Consider the following 24,421-nt stretch of genomic DNA (forward strand, 5'->3'; position numbering starts at 1 on the left):
TCAATATAAAATTGACATTAGTTTGAGATAAATGAAGAGAGAGGTTTAGGCCATTTAAGAAAGGAGATTGTCATGTCCCTATCTTGGGGAAGGTCAAAGAATGCTAAGAGCTTGACTTATTACTGCATTAATAACTTCAGATCATGCAGGTACATATAAAAGCAGAACAATGTAGAGAGCATAGAAAGCAGAGGGCTTAGCCTAGTCTGCTCATGGAAAGGCTAGAATTTTAAAAAATGTAACAGACAACCATTATTCATTTTACAGAAGACAATTCAAACCTTTCATAAACATTATCCTTTTATTCCTTGAAACTTTTGAGGTAGAGAATTGGGCCAGGCTACTGCTGAAAAGCGTAACCAGGAATGCTGAGGCCAACACAGCTCTTGAGAGATGAAAGAATTATGGAATTGAACTTGTCTTAGCAGTTCTGCTAGCTCTTGTTGAACAGAGACTTTCATGATCCATTCTTCATGTCATCTTAGGGTTCTAATGTGTCCAACATCCGTGGACCTCGTACAATAGGAAAGTTGATTCTTTTTTTTCTTTTTGGAAAGTTGATTCTTTTAAGCAGCTAACACTGACACAATCACGACTCAAACTTTAATGTAGTCCAATGTAATTTCATGCAAGTATCAGTTAAATCACAAAAATAACATCTTTTTATGTTTTACATTCTTAGGTTCCATATGTTTCCTAATTATTTTATCCTAAAGTACATTTGCAGTGAATTGTAATTGCTATTACCTCTGTCCTTGATGAAGGAAAACATTAGGAGAATGGGTTGTTTTTAAGCTAAATGTGTCTCCACTTGAGTGTCGGGAAGGAGCTTTTCCGCCCAAAAGTGAGGTTTCTGCTTCTTTTATTTCCATCGCCCTTTTGTATAGTTCAGCAGCTTTTTCAAAATCCCCTTCTTCATAGCTTTGAGAGAAAAAAATTGTTAATATACTCTCAACTTGAAATGACTTTATAGGATACAAGTTGTGTATGATTCCTCATTTTCCCCTTTCTATTTTTAGTATGTGCATTCACTCAGACCAGTAAAAGAAAATATTCAAACTCTTCTTTCTTTCTGAACTGCTACGGTATATCTCAGTGCCTTACATATAGACACTATGAGGACCATGTTGTAATGGGTGCAGTGCAGTGAAATTGCTAAGGGAAGTCTCTGCATCCTGAGATTCGCAAACCTAGATGGAAAAAAAAAGGTGCACATTGATTTTGCTTTAAGAGAGAGTGTGCACATAGGGTAGTGAGGAGGGGCAAAGAGAAAATTTTGAGCAGGCTCCAGGCCTAGCATGGAGGCTGATGCAGGGCTCAACCTCACACCCCTGAGATCATGACCTGAGCTGAAACCAAGAGTCAGTGCTTAACCAACTGAGCCACCTAAGCACCTCAAAATCTACATGCACTTAACGGTAAATTAGTTTTGAGGATGGCAAATTGTCCATCTAACTACCAGTTAGCTGCAAATGTAATGAAAAACAGTACATGATTCATTCCTCTATAAAATAGATTATGCAACCTTCATTTCACTTCTGGATACTATTTCAGTATCTTGAAGTAAATCAACCCAAAATAATCCCTTCCCCTCTCCCAAGAAAAAACAATCAGCACTAAATATTCTGTGTTGTTTTATAAGTTAAAGCTGTTCCAAAAATGGGAGTTTGGCTGCTATTAGGAAACTGAAAAAATTCTTACCTAAGCACTGCTAAATTTTTTAATGTTTCTCCAACTCGAGGATGCATCCGACCCAGGCTGTCTTCATAAATCTTTAATGCTCTTTCATACAATGGCAAGGCTTCATTGTGTTTTTTCTTATTAAAAAAAAAGAATAATGCTCACTTGAATACACTGAGTTGCTGAAATCTAAAATTTTTGACTATGCTGATCTGGGGTAAACCCATTTATTAATTTTTTTTGAGATTTTATTTATTCATGAAAGACAGGCAGAGATACAGGCAGAGGGAGAAGCCGGCTCCTTGCTGGGAGCCCAATGTGGGATTCGATTCCCAGCCCTGGGATCACAACCTGAGCTGAAGGCAGACACTCAACCAGTGAGCCACCAGGTGTCCCAGGAAGCAAGCCCCTTTAATAATGTTAATATCTTCCTACAGGATGTAGATAAAACAAAAGTTTATTACTAATCATAATAGTAGAAGCATGTAATAGAAAGAAACCTAAGTTTTAGACCTAGCTTGGTGACCACTGATCGTGTAAGTAGAATCGTGTTTCTTTATTGCCCAGTGGGTATAACACTACTTTTCACCTATCACAAGCAAATGGCACAGCTTAAAGACAGTATTAGACATAGAGATGTACAGTCTCCAGAATTTAAAAAATGAAGCTTATAAAAAAAAACAAAAAAAATAAATAAAAAAAAATAAAAAAAAAAATAAAAAATGAAGCTTATGCCATGAGCTAAATAATGTTCTGCAGGTGTTTTACACTAAGAGGAAGGGATCGCCTTACAAATGTACAAATGTGACCTCAATAACTTCTCAAGTACTAAAGGAAGCATTAGTAATCTTAAATTTTCTTTAATTACTTTTACTATGCCACATCTATTTCATTTTTCTATTTCATACCTTAAAACTCTTAATAAAGAATTAATATGTGGGAACTTACCATTTGGCAATAGAGAACAGCTAAGTTCACCAGGGCAGTAGCTACACTGGGGTGTTTTGGGCCAAAGGATTTCTGCCGAATTTCAACTGCCAGCTCATACAAAGGTACAGCTTTGTCAAGTTTCCCCTAAAAAACAACAGTGAAATCTAACAAAAATATTAAAATAATAAATACTATCTGATCACAGAGTTTATTCCATAAATAGAATTTTCTATTAATGAGTCATTTTGAGGAAAAAGAATTTCAGAAACATTTTCTCCCACTTTAATGGTTCAGCTTATAGATAACTGAAATCTAATAGAATATGTAAGTAAAGCTACATTGAATATAAATACATTTTGATAATTCAGAAAGCCCTTTTATAAAGGTCCCATTATTACTCAGTTCCCAAGGAAGTCAAAATATGCCAGTAAAATGTTCGCTACTATATATAATTTAGACATGGCATCAAAATAAAATTTCATTTCCCACCAACCTCCTTCGAGATTTTTCTAATTATTTTTTAAAGGTTTTATTTATTTATTAGCATGGTGAGTGGCAGAGGGAGAGGGAGAAGTAGGATCCCCACTGAGCAAGGGGTCTGATGGAGGGCTCCATCCCAGGACCCTGGGGTCATGACCTGAGCTGAAGACAGATGCTTAACCAACTGAGCCATCCAGGCACCCCTCTAATTATTTCTTTTTCACTTGAAAGTTGGGCAGAAATAGCAACAATGCATTGTTCTTACTTCAGTTTCAGGGCCAGGTTGACCAGCAAGGGTCTTATGAAGTCTAAAAAAGTCTACGTAGCTCTGTAACCATACTAAATAAAATCAGACTTCTCTGGCTTTTTTTTTTTTTTCATTTTAGAACAGCTACAACAATTCCAACATTGCTCAGGCTAGAATCTTATGGCAAAGAATAGTTATATTTTATTGTAAGCAAAGAAAAGAAACCATGAAATTTAAATACTCATTTAACCTCCTATAAAGATTCCTCCTTCACCTCTGATAACTATGTGATTTGTTGTGTTTATGGCTGCTTAACACAGAAAACTTAATAGTGGCTGAATTTTAGAACTTCTGATATATAAGTTCCAATCAGAATGCTGAGGAATGCATTTGTCTTTGGAATATTTTTAACAAAACCCAACCAGTACTGTAATTTAGTTAACTCTGGTATAGTGTTTTTTTAATGTTCTATTCAGCTATTTGTTTAAAAAAAATTAATCATTATGATTGAAAAGCTCTTAAAAATAATAATCTACCCATCAGAAGACAAATTATTTTGCTGACAGTAATTATGACTTAATTGGTATATTATGAAACACATGTAAGCATGCCACAGATTACTTACCATTTTCTTATATAAGATTGCAAGATGTTTCACTGTATAGGCCAAAGAAGGATGATCAGGAGCTAATGCTCGTCTCCGGATGTCTAAAGCTCTTTCATAAAGTTCTTCTGCTTTATCGTACTGTTTCTTCTCATTGCACAGAGCTGCCAAATTATTTAAAGACTGGGCACAGTCGGGGTGATCTGGTCCTAGAACTCGCTCTCTCATTTCTAAGGACCGCTTCAGAAACTGGTCAGCTGTTCTATGAACAAAACCCCAAAATGGCTTAAATAATTGATCCTCTAGAAGTAAGAATTGTTAGTGCTAGTTAGGGGGAGAACTTAAGTATTTTTATTTTTTAATCCAAGATAGGTAATATCAAGGATTCACCTCAAAATCCTCTCTCTTCCTCTTTCCTACCCTTTATCCCTTCCTGCCCTTTTCCAAAAATTAAAAATGCTTTCCTGATAGTGTGAGGGCCTAAATTATCTGGATGATTGCCTCAGTTCTTCACTTGACTTTTCCTAAAAGACAAACCCATAAATATTTTCCAAAAAACTTCTGATACTTTTACTATTATTATTAGACCTAGTTCAAAAGATTTTGGTATTCATCGATTTCCCCTTTGAAGTTAGTGCTATATAATTTTTAATTGAAGAACCCTTTCTGAGGCTGGCTAAGTATTTGTTACATTTTTCTGATAGCCAAAGTATCAAATTTGTTAGTTTTCTGAAATCCACGGAAGCCCCAAACACTTCTTCAGAGTATAAATATGTCTTTTTGAATCTTTTAAGTCCAAATAAACTGAAAACCAAAACTAGCAGCCATCTACATTCTATTCTTTATTCTCCCTTGATGTCAAGTTTCTTCTGTGAAGTCTAATGTACAATATCTACACAAAACACTTTTATAGACATATAAAACATACTAGGGATGCTACAGAATAACTTTTTAGTTAATAAAAGAAACAACGTGATGGGAAACAGTAAAAAAAAAAAATGCCATGGTCTTTGTTAAGCATGGCTATGTTCATAACATACCATATACAAAATCTGGCATGGTTTCTATCAATTTATTCTAGCTTGACTTGATAGAAACATAAAGCAGCTTTGCATCTAAGAGATAAAACAGACTTGTTTTCATTATTCACATCATGGTACTCACTCTAGGTTATTCTGAAGATAGTAGAGAACACCCAGCTCATTGAGGGTCCGAGCATTGTCAGGCGTGTCCTTACCTAAAGTGAGCTCTTCCAACTGCAGGGCTCGTCTACGTAAAAGGGCAAATCCATACTGAAGCAAAAACAAATTTATAATAATTAGTAAGTGCAGTCATTGATTCTGAAACTACACTGGAGTTCTAAGATATCCTTTATCCTTTTGTTCCCTTTAAAATAGATTACAAATATTTTAAGTATCACACTGAATTAATCCAATAGTTATTGCAAATGCGCATACTTCCACATGGCGTCACCTTCTAAAAGTCATTAAAAGTTGTTTTCTGAAAGTGATGATGAGATACTTTAGCAAAGTGAACTGAGTCCCAAATCCTTCAAAAGGATCAGGACACAGAATTAACCCGCTGATATTTACCAATCCCACTGCTAAACACAGAAAAACATCAGGTACTTAGAATGCACCTAGTGCTTGCAAGTAGTAGACAAATCCTGGAGATCAACTGCACAGTACAGTGAATGTAGGTAACAATACTGTATTATAATCATCAAACTTGCTAAGAGATTAGATCTTAATTATTCCCATCATAAAAAATATATAATTATGTGATATGACAGAGGTGCTATCACTACAATGGCAATCATATTACAATATAAAATGTATCAAATTAGCATGTTATACCCCTTAAATTTATACAATGTTATATGTCAAATATATTTAATTTTTAAAATGTACACAGCAGTTGAAGTTAAAAAAGCTGTATTTAGATTTTATCAGCAGCTTAGAAAATGAAAATAATTTTGTGTGTGTTGCGCTCAAAGGTTAGAATTTCTCTACATTCGAATCTAACATTAAATTTTTTTGCTTTTCCTTTAAAAGACTGAAGCAGCTTTTAAATCTATCTCCCAAAGTCTAGCCTTCAAATAAACTTTACAGTTCCACTTTAAAAAAAGTAAAAAAAAAATTTTCCCACGTTTGAGATATAATTGCCATAAAACATTGTATAAGTTTAAAGTGTACATGTTTTCACATATGTATATACTGCTAAATAACCATGATAAATAGTTCCACTTTTTAAAAGTCTGCTAAGTTGTACTTCTCAGTAATACTAATACTTAAACATGTCTTATGTGTATATAAGAAAATGTTAGCACTTTTACAGAAATCACTTTATTATGTAAAGTTCTTAAATATGTGAAGTATTATGCATCAATATTATGATATTCAGAGATGCTCTTTTCCTCTGGTTCAAAACACAACACAAAAGAAACCTCTCATTACCGAGTTGCCTTTCCTCCTTGTAGCTTTCTGACGAATTTTAAAGGATTTTTTCCTAAAATGTTCAGCTTGTTCGTATCTTAAAAAAATAAATAAATAAAGTCAAACAAAAAAAACATATGTCCAAAGTATCATACTTCAGTGACATGAAAGCATTCCTTACCTTGTGTAAAGCTTTTTTTGGCTCTTAAATATAGCATAATTTCTAAAAATGATAGTCACATGGAATTAAAAATCTTTAACAAAAACCTTTATAAAACAAAATCTAACAAAATGAACCTAGTCTTCCAAGTAGCTGACATTTGACAGATTTTTAACTGATTTAATTCACTTTGAATCCTAAAGGATGACCTAACTAAATGAAAATCTAAAATTTTAGTTTGCTCTACCACCTTCTCCGGTATGTGCTAATTCTGGTCAAATATAAATGTAAATAGTTTGTGTGAAACAATACTTCTAGAAATTAAAAGAAAATATTCCAGTATGTATCATTTATGATACATGGTTTCTGATAGAGGAAAAGATGCCAATCAGTGGGTGTGTCTAATAGATATGAGACTTTTTATTACACCAGGGATTAGTAAATTTTTTCTGCGGGCAATGGTTGGCTGCCCTGTATTAGTAACACTTAACATTACAAAGCTAGTTGGTGAAGGAGCCCAGATTCAAACCCAACTATATGACTCCAAAGTCCATTCTCTATCCTCCACACACCTTCAAATAGGGATGGATCTTGTAGTTCTAATTTGCTGCTTACTCCACAAACACCCAAGACTCAGAATAATATTCAAACATGGTAGATTCAAAAGAATATTGGATGAGAAAAGTACACAGCCACAAAACAAAAGCTTACCACGTAAGTACATTAAGAACTTTATGACTCCCCATCATTAAGCCAGAGTATTATGGATCTAAGTCTTACTTATTTTGTTTCTGGTACAAAGTTGCAAGTGCCTCAAGTTCACGAGCAATATGTGGATGTTCCGCACCATAGGCATTTTCTGAGATTTCTAATGCCTGTTTATACAGCTGTTCTGCATTGCCAAACTTCTTCCAGTGCACGTATACACTTGCTAGTTGGTGGAGGGACTGAGCTACTCTTGGGTGATCTGGATCTAAAGCTGTTTCTCGAATTTCTAGAGACCTCTGCAAAGGCACCACAGCCTAGGGGGGAAAAAAGTTAAAGGGCAGTTAAAGCCAGTGAAATGCTGTAAGATCTGCAATCTTATTAGCACAGCAAATGAAAGCTGCCCTACCTCCTAGTATGGAAAGAAGAGCAAACAAGAAAAACCCACGCTGCTTCTGATTCCTGGCTGAAGTTACCTGACTGAGGAGGCCTAGATCCTTGAGAAATCGCCCCAGGGTTTCATAAAGATCAGCCAAGCAAATCATATTCTCCTCGCCTTCACAGTTTTTCTCATATTGCTTCAATGAATCAAAGTATTCTGCTGCCATTGCGCTTTTGTCTTTGCCAACAAACTGCCAGTAACTCAGCAACTCAGCAAAGTGTCCTCTGTTTCAACAAAAAAACAGTAATTTAATGAAAAATAAACTTTAAAACTCACTATTGAGTGAAAATGCCAGAATTCCTATCAGGCTACTGACACTTTATTAGTAGGCAACTATAGTGTAGAGAGAGGTAAGACTGACGATAGACTCTGCCATCTGAGTCCACCACTTCCTAGTTGTGTGATGGTGAGCAGGTGGTCTGACCTCTTACACCTCATCATCCTTATCTGCAGAAAGGGGGTCACCAACCCTAGGTGTCTCAGAGGCTACTGTAAGCAGATGATGGCACAGATCAAGTACTCCATAATGTTGGCAGCTGTTATTAATGTCATTATGGTTATCCACCAATGGGAATCTACCAGAATCCTTCGTAGACATTTCATGATACACAGTCAACTGCTGACTTCACTCAAATAATTATTTTAAATGATGGAAATTAGAATGGAAGAAATTTTTTTTTGAGAATGGAAGAAATTAATGAAACATAGGCAACTGTCAGAATATAAATATAAAAGCAAGCTTATTCATCTGAGGAGATGACAATAGTAGGATGGGAGAGCTGGCAAACGAAAGAGTATATCTGATTTCAAGGGAACTATGAAAAGTTGGGATGGAGATCAGAAATAATGTATGAGGTATAACAAAGAAATCTGAAAAGTTTACTTAGGAGCGAAACAAATTATGTAGCTATGTTATGAGAAATGTCTACATTTCTAAATAAGACAGCAACCCAAACCCCCATGAGGCTTAGAGGTCAGAAGCTTGATTGTAAAAAGGTGGTTTGGCCACTGGCAAATTCAAACATAACCAGAAGAGACAAACAATACATTTATGGAAAAGGGTAATCCTTTCTTTAAATTTAATGCCAATCAAATTTTGTGTAGAGCTCAGAATCTGGTTTGAGGCTACACTGAGATACCTGAAGGCCCTGAGAGGCAGACATCATGAGCCACCTCCCTCGGTGGTTTTGATCTGAAGCTGCTGAAATGCAAGATTAAGATAGAAAGCTATCTCAAGATCATTCCAGTTCTGATTATTCAGAATATTCTTTTTTTCTTCACCTCTTGGAAAAAAGAAGATCCCATGGCAATTTGCAAATTATCTTAAAATTTCTCCCAGTTTTATATTTCAGGGACTACTGATTCAGACTTTTATAGTTTTTTTATTATTATTTTTAATTGTGCCCTGTTTTATCCCTAGCACTTGGGGATACCATAACTATTTTAGATTAATATAATATGCACAGCTCAGCCCATAGTATGGACTTACTAAACATCACATTGTGAGTGGGAGACCTTATATCACCTCTTTCCACTTACCTAAATTTTACAGCTGAATCCAATTTCATCTTTCTGGACCCACTCAGAAATCCCTCTTTGCCAGTTGCTTTCTCTCTAAATCTCATTTTTTTACAGCATTATAGTATTCTTCTGTCATTTATTTATTTTGTAAGATATAGCTGACATATAACATTTATTAGTTTCAGATGAACTATTCATGATTTGATATTTATATACACAGCAATCTGTCTTATCCCCAGTTTCAGTTAGTGGTGATCAACCATGGTCCAGGAGGAGATGATCCTCCTCTGACATAAGGTCAGAAGGTCAATAGTAGCCTAAGGCTCTATCACAATGCCTTCTCCATTCACCTGACTTCATCTCATCACTGGGGCATTCTTTCATCTCACAGCATCACGAGAAGTCTAAATTAGTCCAGTAAGATATTTTGAGAGACAGACCACATTCACATAACTTTTATTATAGTATGTTGTTATAACTATTCGATTTTATTGTTAGTTATTGCTGTTAATGTCTTACTATGCCTAATTCCTAAATTAAAACCTTATCATAGGAATGTCTGCACAGGAAAAAAAAAAAACATATATAGGGCTTGGTAGGATCTCTAGGTTCAGGCATCCACCGAAGGTCTTGGAATGTATCTGCCATGGAAAGGGGGAACTACTGAATTGCAATATGATCACCACAATAAGTCTAATTAACATCTGTCCCTATATATGGTTACAGAATTTTTTTCTTGTGGTGAGGACTTTTAAGACCTACTTTCTTAGCAGCTTTAAAATATGCAATACAGTATTATTTACTATAATACTGCTGCACACTATATCACCAGGAGTTATTTTATAACTGTAAGTTTGTACCTTTCCACTCCTTTTAACCCATTTGGCCCACTCCCTACCCTCTCCCTCTGGCAATCACCAATCTCTTCTATCAAGAGCATGTGTGTTTTTTGTTTTTTTATTATATATATATATATATATATTTTTTTTTTTTTTTAAGATTTTATTTATTCATGAGAGACACAGAGAGAGAGAGAGAGGCAGAGACACAGGCATAGGGAAAAGCAGGCTCCATGCAGGGAGCCCCATGTGGGACTCGATCCTGGGTCTCCAGGATCACACCCTGGGCCAAAGGCAGGCGCTAAACCACTGAGCCACCCTGGGATCCCCTCATTTTTTTTTTTTTTAGATTCCAGATATAAGTGAGATCATGCTATATTGGTCTTTCTCTGACTTATTTCACTTAGCATAATGCCCTAAAGGACCATCCATGGTATTGCAAATGGCAAGATTTCATTTTTTATGGCTGAATAGTATTCCATTGTATGTATGTAATGTGCACATATATACATACATCTTCTAAATCCATTTATCTATCGATGGACACCTAGGTTGTTTCCACATATTGACTATTGCAAAGAACGCTACAATGAACATGGGGGTGCATATATCTTTTCAAATTATTATTATTATTTTTTTAAATTTTATTTATTCATGAGAGATACAGAGAGAGATGCAGAGACACAGGCAGAGGGAGAAGCAGGCCACATGCAGGGAGCCCAATGCAGGACTCGATCCGGGGACCCTGGGATGACAACCTGAGCTGAAGGCAGACGCTTAACTGCTGAGCCACCCAGGCATCCCAATTTTATTTGTTTTCTTCAGATAAACACCCAGAAGTGAATTGCTGGGTCATACTGCAATTCTATATTTAATTTTTTAAAGAACCTCATATTGTTTTCCACAGTAGCTGCACAAAATTATGGTCCCATCAACAATGCACAAGGGTTCCCTTTTCTCCACATCCTTGCCAGCATTTATTATCCCTTATTTTCTTGATGATAGTCGTTCTAACAGGTGTATAGTGATATCTCATTTTACTTTTATTTTGTGTTTCCCTGGTGACTAGTGATGTTGAGCATCCTTAAATGGATCTGTTGGCCATCTGTATATTTTTTTTGGAAGAATGTCTATTTAGATCCTCTGTCCATTTTTCATTTATTTTTTTTTCAAAGATTTTATTTATTTATGTAACAGAGACTGCACAAGCAGGGGGAGCAGCAGGCAGCAGAAGAGGGGGAAGCAGACTCCCCGCTGAGCAAGGAGGTCTACATGGGGCTCGATCTTGGGACCCTGGATCATGACCTGAGCCAAAGGCAGATGCTTAGCCAACTGAGCTCCCCAGGTGCCCCTCTGCCCATTTAAAAAATCAGACTCTTGTTGTTCTTACTGAGTTGTATGAGTTCTTTATATATTTTGGATGTTAACCCCTTTGCAGACATATGATTTGCAAATATTTTCTCTAATTCAGTAGGTTGCCTTTTCATTTTGTTTATGATTTCCTTTGATGTGCAGAAGCTTTTTTAGTTTGATATAGTTCCACCAGTTTACTTTGCTTTCATTGCCTTTGCTTTCTGTGTCAGATCTAAGAAATCATCACCAAAGACTGATGTTAAGCAGTTTACTGGCTATGTTTTCTAGGGTTTTATGGTTTCGGGTCTAATTAAGACCCAAAAAAACTACATTAAAAATGCCATTTTTCTTTGTTATACCAAACAACTGTTTAAATCTGGTTTTTTTTTGGGGGGGGGGTGTTCTAAAAGTACGTTTCTTACCTTTTATAAAGGTTTTGAGACACAAAGAGATTGAGAAGGCAATCATGCAGCTTCTGTTTACTTCCCTGCTGCTGAAAAAGCCAAGGGAGCTCATCTGCACTCCTCCAGGTCACTGGGTCCTGACTGTTAGAAGGGAAGGGACAAAGGGACAATACTCAGTAACACTTTTCCAACAAGGAGATTGCCTCAAAAGCCTTCAGACAAATGTTAAAGGGAGAAAAATGTATTTGACATCTATCCCTGACTCTAATTATAATCTAATACTGAGAAAATTAGGTCAAAATCAGAAACTCTATCAATCTAAGAAAATGAATACAGTGATATCAAGAACACTAACCAAATTCTCAAGGTATTTTCCTAAAATCAAACTATTTAAAAAAAAACCCAATCAATCCAAATATACACACATGGATATACAGACATACACATATATTTAAACCATTTAACTGGAATAAAATAAAAATAATAAAATGACCTTGCACTGATTTCATGTAAGTTTAAATCTTTAGCATACTATTAAAAGACTTACTTACATTATAATCTTTTGTTCTTTTGACATTAACAGGTGAGATGATTTAATCTTTTTCATAATAATTAAATTTTTATACATTAAGTTATAAGCTAAGAAAGAGAAGTAAAGACCCAGAGGTAAAATGTGTTGTAGAAGAACAATATGGACATTTATAATACCTCAGCTGCATGGTAAAATAGTTGATTAGCTTTTGCCTACATGAAGAAATAATGGTGGGACCTTCCATATATTCTAGTCTCACTGTTTCCCAAGCCTGGGAAGAAAAAGAAAAAATATTATAGTCTTATTTTTTGTAAGTCATTGTATATCTAACAATTAATTTATAAACATAAATTTATAATTATTTCCATTTTATAGTTGCATAATAGGGATGGAATAAGAGTATTTTAAAATTCAGGATATGTTTATTTGAAAAATTGATAGAGAATAAAAATCTCCTGGAAGCACTTAAAACACAATTTAATTCAAATATTTAGTTACTACAGTAAAAATATCAGAAATGTGGATGAAAAAGCACTGAAGAGAATATATTTAAGCAATATATATAATAATAAAAGATAAGCCTGTGAGATTATAAACATTTATAATGCAGCATACTCACAGGAAAGACTTCATTGCATTTGTATACACATAAGTCAACCACTGCATTGCAGGTGGCTAAGAACTGTACCAGTCAATGTGTCCTAAACATTTGCTACTATGTACTAGATATCATGCCTAAGACCTCACTAGGATGGAGGACCATCTCAATTGATTCTCTTCACAACCTCAGTAGTAAGCTGAAAAATGTGACAAGGCTTAAAGAATTTACCCAAGGTTACATAGCTGTTAGCTGTGAAGAGCTGGATTGTGAACTGAGGCATACTGACTTACTGTGTCAAAGCTCTTAAGACATAATACCAGCAATCAAACATACATAAAATTTAAAAAAAAATTTTTTTCTCTTTCAGAAGGAAACTACCTTTTAAAGTACTATAGTCTCTCTTTATCTCCAGTTTCACTTTCTGCAGTCTCAGGAACCTGGGGGTTTAAAAGCAGATGATCCTTCTTCTGATATTACAGTCAGAAGGCCAAATAGTAGCCTAGGTGACGTAGGTCACAGCTGCCTACATCATTCCCCTCACTTCATCTTGTCAGGTTGGCATTTTATCGTATTATATCATCACAAGAAAGATGAATGCAATACAGTAAGATATTTTGAGACCACATTCATACAACTTTTAGTACAGTATACTGTTACAGTTGTTCTTTTCTTTTTGTTACTGTTTTATTGTTATTGTTTACTATTCCTAAATTATAAATTAAACTTTATCATGGGTAAGCACATAAAGAGAAAAACATAGTATATTCAGGGTTTGGTACTATCCTGGTTTCAGGCATTCACTGGGGTCCTTGAAGGTGTCTCTTGCAGATAGAAGGGGACTACTATAACAGTCACTTCATAAAGGTACATTATAAGAATAATACTAGTCAAATTTTACATTTAACCTAAAATCATTGCAAAAAATTTTGTAATGCCAAATTTCAGAATTCAACCATGTCTTATAATTGAAACACTTAACAGAGCATGGTATGTTGACATTTGTAAGTAAAAAACCTTATTAAAATAACATTTACCTGTAGATGTTGAAACTTGAGCAAGCCACAACCATAAGTCAATAAGCACATTTTGTGTAAACTGTGAATAAGGGAGGTCAAGACAGCCCAGGACAGCTCAGGGTAGAGTTCCATCAGTTCTGATTCATTCATGCCATTGTGACTAACATTTATTAGACAGAGAATCTAAGTAAAGAAATGAATTAACAATGATAGTAAGCCACCTCTGTAAGTAACGAACAGCCATTAAATATCCAGAACTCTTTTAAGATTTATTAACTTCTTATTCAAACTTATGTTCAAATGATTTAATAAAGCAAGAAACAGATTTCTTAGAATACAACATATTTTCCAAAAGGCATTAATCACGAGTAAGATAGCAAATCTAGCAAGCCAATGATAACACACAGAAAAAAGTTGGAAGAAAATTAAAACCTCAGGAAATGGATTAAAACTAATGACAAAGTTCCAATTTGGGAAAAATGGTATAAGAAAATGGTCCTTCTACTATAAATGCCCATTAACATAAGACAACATCTAACAAAATATCTCTAAAAAAGCACAGGTGGGCCTGCAAGAATGAAAGGGAAATCCCCCAGGTGCCAAAAATGATTAGGAAAGTGAACATTAGAGGGCTAAGTGCTGGGGTGCTGTTCCTGGGGGAAGGGAGGGTCCCGAATAGGCAGCAGTCCCAGTAATTAAGGTTTTCACACCCATAGCAGGGATGGAAGGTGAGCCGCCCTTAAACCTGGTAAGGTGAGGAGTTAGAATTAGAAAGCTTGCGAATACCAGGAATCCCAAGAGCTGTACTCTCTCAGTAAAGGGGTGCATGAGAAAACATCGGCTCACAGACCAAGCACATATTAAAGCTTTCTGTCAAACTCTAATATTTAAGACATTGTGGTGTTGGCAAGGAAGAAGAAAACTGGAACAGAAGACCTCAGAAGACAAACTCAAGTTAATTTCTAAGTGTGATATCCAAATCAGCAGAAAAGATGAAATGAATTTGGTGAAATGAAAAGTTAGCTAGCCAAATGATAAAAGATTCCTCACACAATAAACAAAATTAAATCCACAAGATAAGAACTTACATAGGAAGAACAAAAACTGTAAAACATTTTAATGGGAAAAAATACATATGAGAACATTTTTGTGATAATAAAATATTTTTTTGATAATAAAAAATTTTTAAAGTAAGATATAACAGGCATAAAACCATAAGAGAAACTGTTGATAAATCTGACTTCATAAAAATAAAACTTTGTATAATGAATGATACCAGAAAGTTAAGACAAGAAACAATTGGAAAAATATATTTATTTGCAAACTCTGTAACAGAGGATTTATATTCAGTATGCAGAATATTTAAGAGCTCCTGGAGATCAATAAGAAAAGACAATTCAATTAAAGTTCAAGTAAAAGGGCTTGAATCAGCAATTCACAGAGGAGGAAACAAGAATGGCCAATAAACATGAACAGAGGAAAAATCTCAATGATAATCAGGAAAATGCAAATTTCTTGAGATATCACTTCTGGCCATAAGCACACTATCTATGGCAGCCAGCATTCCCATATATGCTTGAAACACACTTAAGCACAAATTTAAAAATAGTTACTATTTACTTCAATTCACACACAAATGCAAACTTTCATGAGTTTTATAAGTTTATTATCCATTACCTGTTTCATTAGTTCTTTATCCACATCACTTGCCATGGACTCCTGGATAGATCGCAGAGCAAGTCTATATAATGAAATAGTATCTTGACACTGGAAACACTGATGAAGGATTTTATCTAAATTGCCTGCTCTCCCAGCACTGTTGGAATTGAGAATAGATTTAATTTCTTATAGACAGCCAACATCTGTGAAAAATTTGGGGTAGATAAAAACAATGTGGTCTCTATTTTTCATACTTCAAATGATAACAAATTCAATAAAACACAATACAAGAAAATGATAGTGTTACAGGGCTGCTAGAGTCATCAATTTTATTCTAGTGTACCATTTAACTCCAGTATAAACACATGATAAGGACTTATGTATCAATCAATTATTGCACATTATGGAACACAGAAATGAGTAAGACATGGTTCTAATCATTTAGAAACATGCTACCTACATACAGGAAGCAGGAAAATAATTACAAATAAATGTCATTAGTTAGCCATGCAAGTTAAATTTGTGTAGAGACAGGATTTAGGGAACATCAGGCTACAGAAAAATCAGTAAATAGGGTAGTTTGTTTTTAAATATTACACGATATCTACCAGTAGTTTCTTTTTTAAATATGAAGATATGTAAAGAAGAAAAAACAAAAGGTCTGTAGTCCTTCTCTACAGGCCTAATAAATTTTCTAAAGATTTATTATCTATGGAAGCCATTTCAGATTTCTAAGTCTGCATGACTGTATGTAAATTTTGTTTAAACCAAAAGCCTGATTTATGATCCACCAAGCACACACTGTCCATCTGCCTTGTAAATGAGTAGCCTAAAGGAAAACCATCTTGTCCTTGAGATACGGGTCAATGCTCCTACCCCCTGCATTCTTTGAATGTTAAAAATGCATGATTCCTGCCTATATGTTAATCTACAATCTTTTGAGCTTTTACAAGATGTAAAAAAGGTATATAACTAAAAACTGTTGATTCTTCAGAGCACTTTCTTCCCTGTGAAGAAAGTGTGTTTCCCATGTGTTTTCCTGGCAGCTGTCCTAACTTGGGCTCGAATAAGACTCTTTCTTATTTACAGAGATTCTAGGTTTCTAGGTTTCTTCATTTTGTGTTGACACTCTTAAAATAGTTAAATTCAATAAATATTATGACATGTGTGGACAGTGACTCACACTCTTGAACTGTAAGCTCCTGATGCTCGCCAGAGGCCAGATACACTGCCAAACTGGAGACAGTGGAAGAGGACAGTGTGAATACCATGGGCAATTAAAAATTTCAGATGTTTTCATTTCAGATCTGGTGCTCAAGATGAGAAGGTGGAATTAAGAGCCAAGAGCACTAGATTCAGTGGCTAGGATATGAATTATACTAGGATTACTGTCCATTGCAATGATCACCAAAACCATATTCATCTTTTTTTTTTTTTTTTTTTTTTGCCTCATGGTTGTGAAGAGACAAAGTTAAAGTGAGGCTATAGTGAAGAGTAAGTGTAGTTACACTTTGTAAGGCTTATCTAAAGGCAAATGACTAATGGGCATCTGAAACAAGAATCTATTTTAAGATGAAAGGTTTATCGGAACCACATACCTACCTACTAATATGCAAGGACACCCAAAATGGCATGTGTTTGCCTCAATTGTCCCTCACTTTCCCAAAGCTAGGGGCCTCAAGCAAGTAACAAGGAGCACTCATGGGTCCCCAATGAGGGCACAGATGGCCTTCTCTGGCAACCCCTGACAGGGAAATGGTTAGTGTGATGAAAATTAGACAACTATGTCCAACAAGTTCTCATAATTCATGGGCTATCATCAATCTGCAGTCACGAGTCTTATTCTCACAGGATGTTAGTAACTCGGTTAGAATCAACACAATCTGATGTGAGTGGCTGGAAGCGATTGTCGCAAGGATCATTCTCAGTTTCACAAGGTGGGGAAGCAGTCTGCAGCAAACACAACACATGCAGATCATGTAAAATGGCCACTACTTACTGTGTGATCATTTTGCCGAAAAGGGTGACATAAAGGGCATTGCAGGTTGTAGCAGAACGACAGTGTCGTTCTAGCATCTTCTCCTGCACCAGTTTACCAGAACACAAAACAAACAAAACAAACACAAAAAAAAAACAAGACCACCCTGGAATTAAACGGTCTTTACTAGGGAGCCATCAACAAATAGCCCTGGCAGAAATGACATGGTTCCTGCCACCTTATCAGTGGCATTGCTGCCATGTGGTGGTGGACCACAGATGCAGTAGGTATGTGTATATATGTTCTTTTGCTTTTAAAAATTCCTGTTTGGGACCCCTTGGTAGTTAGCTCAGTGGTTGAGCATCTGCCTTTGGCTCAGGGCATGATCCTGGGGTCCTGGGATGGAGTCCCGCATTGGGCTCCCCACAGGGAGCCTGCTTCTCCCTCTGCCTATGTCTCTGCCTCTCTCTGTGTCTCTCATGAATAAACAAAATCTTAAAAAAATTTTTCCTGCTTAATATAAGAAGCTTAAACTTAAGCCCAAAATGTTTTTTATTACGTCTTCTATCATTTGTTAGTAGTTTATGAGCAAGTACCCTATATTTATTGAGAAGTAGGGACTTCTCAATGTCCAAGAACCAATGGCAGTTTAACCATTAGTAAACTCCAATTTTCCTTAACACAATAGAGAGTTCCTATATTGAATGTTAAGTCTCACATAAGGTGTTTTATGGGAAAGCTGATAGAGAGTAAAAGAGCAGCAAAATTAAAAATACTTACCTGCTCTTTACTCAATGTAATGTCCACAGAGTGGCATTCTGCAATTATAATAGATTTTGCATCTTTTGGATTTAAAGGATCAAGATGAAGTGTAGGCCACAACCTTTTATTCAAAGAAAAAAAAATGAAATTCTCTTCTAATAAGATAATAAAAGCTGTAACCTACCCAAAGACAAGTCAAAATTTTTTCATTGCCTTATAAAATAAACAAGACTAATCTCTGTTAATCTCACTAGGTAATATTATTTGATTCATTCTAACCTGTATGTCGTTACTTTCAGCAATTAATCCCAACAAAGACTTTTAAATAGCATATATGTTAGGTAGCAAAGTGGCAAAACACCTTCAGTTCTATGTTTTATACAAGCAATAAAACTAAACATATATATGTTTATAGCTTATGGATGGTATATATGATATATGATATATAGCATATGGATGGTATTAAAATCCTTGGGGCAAAGTAAGTGCTTAGGAAGAAAATGTCTAAAAAGGCTCTTGTGGGAGACAAAAATAGGTTGAGAAACACTGCCCTACAGAATTCAACCACTGTATCCCTTTTTTGAGGACTGCCGAAATAAGCGCATGTTTTAGGATAACAGGCGTCTGGAGCATTACTCATAGCCTGGCCCTCTTTATTTTTCTCACCTGTAAATGTAATTGCCTGCTAGCCATTGCTAGCTTGTGGTACAACTGGCAACTCAAGCTAACCAGGTCCCAAAACAAAACTTACATTTCCTCCACAAACTTGCCCACCCTTTGGTTCCCTATTTCAGTTCATGGATCCGCAATTTACTTAATTTCTCCAGCCAGAAATCTGGGGGCCATCTAGCCTTCCTCTCCTTGACATCCCAGCTCTAACCTCCCACCAAAATCTGTAGAATATATCTTTCTTGGGAATTCATTCACTTCTCTCACTCCTCACTGCCACTCACATGAAAGACATAAAAACACAAACACATACCCAAAACCTTTCCTTCTTTGTACTTAACACATTTCATGTAACCTGAAAGAACTAAAGTTAGCATCGTACCTCCATGCTGGAGGGCATGTTTCTACATTCACAGAAACAATTACTCTTACATTCACTGGCAGTGGATCTATCAGCCATTTCATGTGTTTTTCAACTTGCTTAAAAATATAAAAACAAAATTCATTCTATTAATTCAAAATATTTCAAAACAACCCGATAAGAGCTCCCCGAATAAAATGAAATTCTCATTGAGTTTCTCATTATTATTGATAAAATCCTGTTTTTAGATAATTTATCTCAGAATATTAAAAGAACAAGTGGGAAAATACCATTATAGCTGATATGAATTCTGGACATTTAAGGAAAAGTCAAGGCCCTAAAAGTCTGTCAAAATGAATAATTTTTGCTAATTGATTGGTTCATTCAATTGGTCTTTTCCAATAAGATACCAATGCCTATTGGCATATGTTACATTTTTTATTGATGTGTTTCCTCCCTAAAGATTCAGCAGAAATAACAGAAACAACATCAGCATTTTCTTCTCATAATTATATTTAAATGCTTGCTATAGCCACTACTGATAATTTTCTTTCTGAGAGTATCAATAGGTTACAAAGTGAAAACCGTACCTGAACTTGATCTATAGAATCAATAATGATGATGATACTGCCTTGGTGACGGGCAGAGAGTTTTTCTAGCCAGCGTGGAAATTCTTCCAGAAGCTTGGCCGGATCCAACGTCAGAGCAGATACTGACCAAGAGTGCTGCATCAACTGCAAGACAAGAACACATACGAATGCAAGGAGTTAATGCTTTATCACAGCTGGTGGAAAACAAACGGGTAATACTGAAAATTAAAAATTACTGGGTACTTAGCCCCAACAATTTCTGATTCAAATAAAAATTCTGATAATTTCAAACCATGGCATCTTATACCTTTAGAGTTAGTCGTTTAATAATCAAGGAGGACTCAGAGCTGGTTGACATGGGCCTTCCCACAAAATGAGAAAGAATTAACGTGTTAGGGGAATTCTTTTGCTGTAACTGAATCCTGAAAGAAAAAGACCTTTTATAAGACTGATAAAGCTCATTTATTACCAACAAAAAAAGAATTCACAATGCATTAAACATCAATGCTACCCAACTGTCAGCAATCACATGGTCAATAAACATGGGAAACTTCCATTTTTATTCCCCTTTTAGATCCTTTTAAATAAACCTTTAAAAATTATAGATTCATTTAGACTACAAATTGATATTAACTTGTAGAAACCAATATAGTGTACATTTAAGGTTAAAAAATTAGCGAAATGAGCATACCCTTTAATTGAAAATATGCTATTAGAGGAAAAAAGATATTTCTTTGCTAAGTACAAAAATATTACCTTCCAAAAAGTATTATTTTCCATTAAATAAAAGGGCAGGAAAAAAGGAAACAACAAATGCTCACTCTTAACGTAGATCATAATTATGAAAGAAAATATTCTTACTGTTTTTAAATAATAGCAACTAAAATGAAAATAAAAAAGAGTTTATCAGCTTCTATAAACTTTAGCCCCTAATCTGAAGAACGACTTTGCATTCATAATACAGGTCATCCTTTATTCTGATGTTCTTTATGACTTATTTCACACTATACACTCGGTCTTTGCCTTATTTCAAATATTTAAAATCTCAGTGAAACTTTTAAGATGAAGTCGATAATTGAAAACAAAGGCACATCCCCTGTATATATAGTTCACTTAATTCATTCCATGCTGACCACTCCCTTACATAGCCCATGCTTAGCTCTGACCTACAAAATTAATGTACATAATCACAAATGTTCTTATTTCCTATTCCTTTCTCATTCTGTATCTTAACATCCATATTGTATACACTTCCGGGCATAAGTCTATTATTTTATACCTTTTTGCTTTTTTAATCTTTATTACAGGCCATGCAGGAAGGCAGATAGGTAATAATACATTTTGTCAAATGAGTTCAGTAATTTAAACGATAACAATGGTAATAACAATGTAATTGTAAAAAAACAACAACAACAAAACAAAACAATGTAATTGTACTGCATCATACCACTTTGATAAGAGAAGGGACTTTCCAGAACCTGGTCCTCCAGATACCAGAAGCGGTGGAATTGGTGCTGGTGCTGCCACTAGATCATTAAGGCGTTGGTAATACTAGAAACAAAAATGAATTAAAATTGTAAGGAAGCACACACCTCTTAGAATACTAGAGTCAACTTCTGATTATCCTCTGAAATCTTTATCCTCTGCATGAGAAAAGGAAATCTACTTGTAGTCAACAGCATCCTCATGATTGCTTATTTTTATGGCGGGTTAAGTGTGCCCAAAGTAGTAAACTAAGAAATGAGTCCCAATTTCTTCTCTACATAGTACTGCTATAAATTAATGGATGAGACAACACTTAAGATCTCCTTTGGGTTTTGCAACATTCAGATTTTTCAGAATGCTGCAGGGAGGCCACTCTATTACCCTGTATCCCCTAAACCACAGAAAGCACCACAGAAGGCTTTGAGGGTGCTGTCAGGCATCCTCAGCCTCTTGGGCAGAACACCTGTCCCATACACTGCCTCACTTTCCAGGAATTTCTGAGAATAGGTCCAAACAAGAACAGGTTTTTGTCTGGGCCCTTTATCTCGGTCTCCCAACTTACTACAGAGAATCAGGTCAAGACAGGCTGCCTGAGATCTTTCTGCAATTGAGTGAGCTCTCGGCAATGTCCAAGAACCAATATATCTCAGGCTTTTCCCAGACACTAAAAACTGGTTTATAGACGAAAAGGACACACTCAGAAAACCAAAATACCTCAGTACTTAGTTATCGTGGGGGTTGAGATATTCATTAAGTGTGCCAGTGGTCTAAATGACAGCTGATAAGGAATTTAAAGAATTTGTACTAAGTAGTTTGTAACTAGCTTTAGGGTAGTAGAAATTTCCAATAACTACAATAAACAATTATTTGGTACAGTTTTTCAATCAAATTTTCTTTTTGCCAATATATATATAGAATATATTCCTCAGGAACTCAAATTATTATGAAAGCAATGATGCTTCTCAGAAAGTAAAGGACTTTATTGATTTAGGACCTTGTAAATCCTAACAATTTACTTCATGGTCACACAGAAAGCCTGTTTATAGACACATGGTTCCCAAGAAGAAAGAACATAGGATTAGGAGCCAGAAGACCTAGGGTCAAATCCCAGATCTATAATCTACTCCGTGTGTACTCTTAGGAAAACTGTAATATGAACCTTAGGTTCTTTATTTATGAAACGATAACAATGCCTCTCTTATAAAATAACAGCATTTATCATGTGCCAGGTACTTTGCCAAGCGGTTGATGTATTTTATCTGGTTTAGTCCTCCTAACAACCCTGTCAGCTAGGTAAGTCAATCTCATTTTACAGACAAGGAAGTCAAAGTTCAGAGCTAAGTAATGATCAAAATCCAGAGTTAGCAAATGGGAGAACCAGGACATGAATAAAGACAGCCTAAATTATAAAATTTCTATGAAAATACCACTGTTACTGACAGCTATGATAATATTCTTTAAAACATTCATTTTGGGGATCCCTGGGTGGCTCAGCAGTTTAGCGCCTGCCTTTGGCCCAGGGTGCAATCTTGGAGTCCCAGGATCAAATCCCACATCGGGCTCCTTCCACAGAGCCTGCTTCTCCCTCTGCTTCTCTCTCTGTGTGTGTCTCTCATGAATAAATAAATAAAATCTAAAAAAAAAAAAAAATTCATTCTTGGAGCACCTGGGTGGCTCAGTCGGTTAAGCATCTGTCTTTGGCTCAAGTCATGATCTCAGGGTCCTGGGATCAAGATCAAGCTCCCCATCAGGCTCCTTGCTTAGCCGGGAGTTTGCTTTTCCCTCTCCCTCTTCCCCCACCTCATGTGCGTGCTCTCTCTCTCTCAAATAAAATAATGTCTTAAAAAAATAAAACATTCATTCTTACATTAATTTTGAAATATTATTAGTTTTTTATGAAGTTGGACATAGATTTCTGTGTACTTCAAATTTTGTTAATTTGTTTAGATATTTAAGGATGCTGATAAATTGATCAGCCTATTGCATTAACTACTGTAGTGTTTTCTGAATATTTGATATTTTGATTCCCTAAGCACTGGAAGAATAGATAGCCTTATGATTTTTTTTTGATAGCCTTATGATTTTTATCAAGTTTCCTAGCTACCCTAATCTTGGTTTGGTGAACTGCTGATGGCAGCATAAAGAACATGTGGTCCATAAATCCTAATCTTAACTAAAAATATTTGATGTTCATAAATATAACTGAATCTCACTTATCTTTCATATAATACAGAGTTAAGCACATGTCTCAAATGGATAATCAAGCCATGAGGACAAACACTAACACAATTATTAACCTTGACTATATTTAGGTAAAAATACAATCATAATAGAGCCTTAAGTGGTGACTTATATTTGTTGGAACAATACTCCAAATGCTTACTTTCTCAAATCCCAACTCATGGGCTGAATTTGAAGCCTGTTGAAAAGTTTCCATTTGCTCTTGCTCATCATGTATGTCCCACAGAACATCGCCAAAATCATCTTCTTCTGGAATAGAATCTTCACTGCCCAAATCTTTAGTCTCCCGGTCTGTGTTTTCAAAGCCCAGGATGTCCTGAACATCAAGAGAAAGCACACAAAAATGAATAAAGAATGTAAACACCTTGTAGCAGTGTTAGCACACAGGCCTAAGGTGGGTTTCACCTACTGTGGAGGGCAAGTCCAAACCTGTGGCCTTTGGTTAGTACCTACAAGAATAAATTTGTAATTATAAAAAAACATTAGTTTAGAAATAAATATTAAAAAGACAAACACACAAAAAAACCAAACTCTTAATAAAAAAACCTCTTTTATTCAAAATAGAGGTGCAATGGGGGCATCTGGCTGGCTTAGTCAGTAGAGCATGTGACTCTTGATCTTGTGGTTATGGGTTCAAGCCCCAACCAGGTGTAGAGCTTACATTAAACAAAACAAAGCAAAACAAACAAAAAAACCCCCAAAAAACTGTCTGATAAAAATAGAGGGG

General features: G+C 35.5%; 1 protein-coding gene across 4 annotated transcripts in view; it reads right to left on the reverse strand.

Annotated features, from left to right (window-relative positions):
• Positions 1 to 289: 289 nt before the first annotated feature.
• NPHP3 (nephrocystin 3) overlaps positions 290 to 24,421 on the reverse strand; it is a 40,889-nt gene continuing 16,757 nt past the window's right edge. For 3 of the 4 annotated variants that reach the window (XM_072726860.1, XM_072726862.1, XM_072726863.1), the window contains 19 exons: positions 23,837 to 24,010; positions 21,416 to 21,519; positions 20,276 to 20,390; positions 19,969 to 20,112; positions 19,400 to 19,497; positions 18,367 to 18,469; positions 17,608 to 17,690; positions 15,627 to 15,765; positions 13,968 to 14,132; positions 12,509 to 12,603; positions 11,819 to 11,941; positions 7,718 to 7,907; positions 7,317 to 7,558; positions 6,398 to 6,473; positions 5,106 to 5,233; positions 3,963 to 4,203; positions 2,629 to 2,754; positions 1,702 to 1,817; positions 290 to 921 (listed from right to left, as the gene is read on the reverse strand). In XM_072726860.1, coding sequence (XP_072582961.1) covers positions 744 to 921; positions 1,702 to 1,817; positions 2,629 to 2,754; positions 3,963 to 4,203; positions 5,106 to 5,233; positions 6,398 to 6,473; positions 7,317 to 7,558; positions 7,718 to 7,907; positions 11,819 to 11,941; positions 12,509 to 12,603; positions 13,968 to 14,132; positions 15,627 to 15,765; positions 17,608 to 17,690; positions 18,367 to 18,469; positions 19,400 to 19,497; positions 19,969 to 20,112; positions 20,276 to 20,390; positions 21,416 to 21,519; positions 23,837 to 24,010 — 2,640 coding nt within the window. In that variant the 3' untranslated portion in view covers positions 290 to 743. Of the gene's footprint in view, positions 922 to 1,701; positions 1,818 to 2,628; positions 2,775 to 3,962; positions 4,204 to 5,105; positions 5,234 to 6,397; positions 6,474 to 7,316; positions 7,559 to 7,717; positions 7,908 to 11,818; positions 11,942 to 12,508; positions 12,604 to 13,967; positions 14,133 to 15,626; positions 15,766 to 17,607; positions 17,691 to 18,366; positions 18,470 to 19,399; positions 19,498 to 19,968; positions 20,113 to 20,275; positions 20,391 to 21,415; positions 21,520 to 23,836; positions 24,011 to 24,421 lie in introns of those variants that run through there. The other variant, XM_072726861.1, reaches the window with a different exon arrangement.

The sequence above is a fragment of the Vulpes vulpes genome, chromosome 11 (genome assembly GCF_048418805.1).
Source record: "Vulpes vulpes isolate BD-2025 chromosome 11, VulVul3, whole genome shotgun sequence".
In the NCBI taxonomy this organism is placed as follows: domain Eukaryota; kingdom Metazoa; phylum Chordata; class Mammalia; order Carnivora; family Canidae; genus Vulpes; species Vulpes vulpes.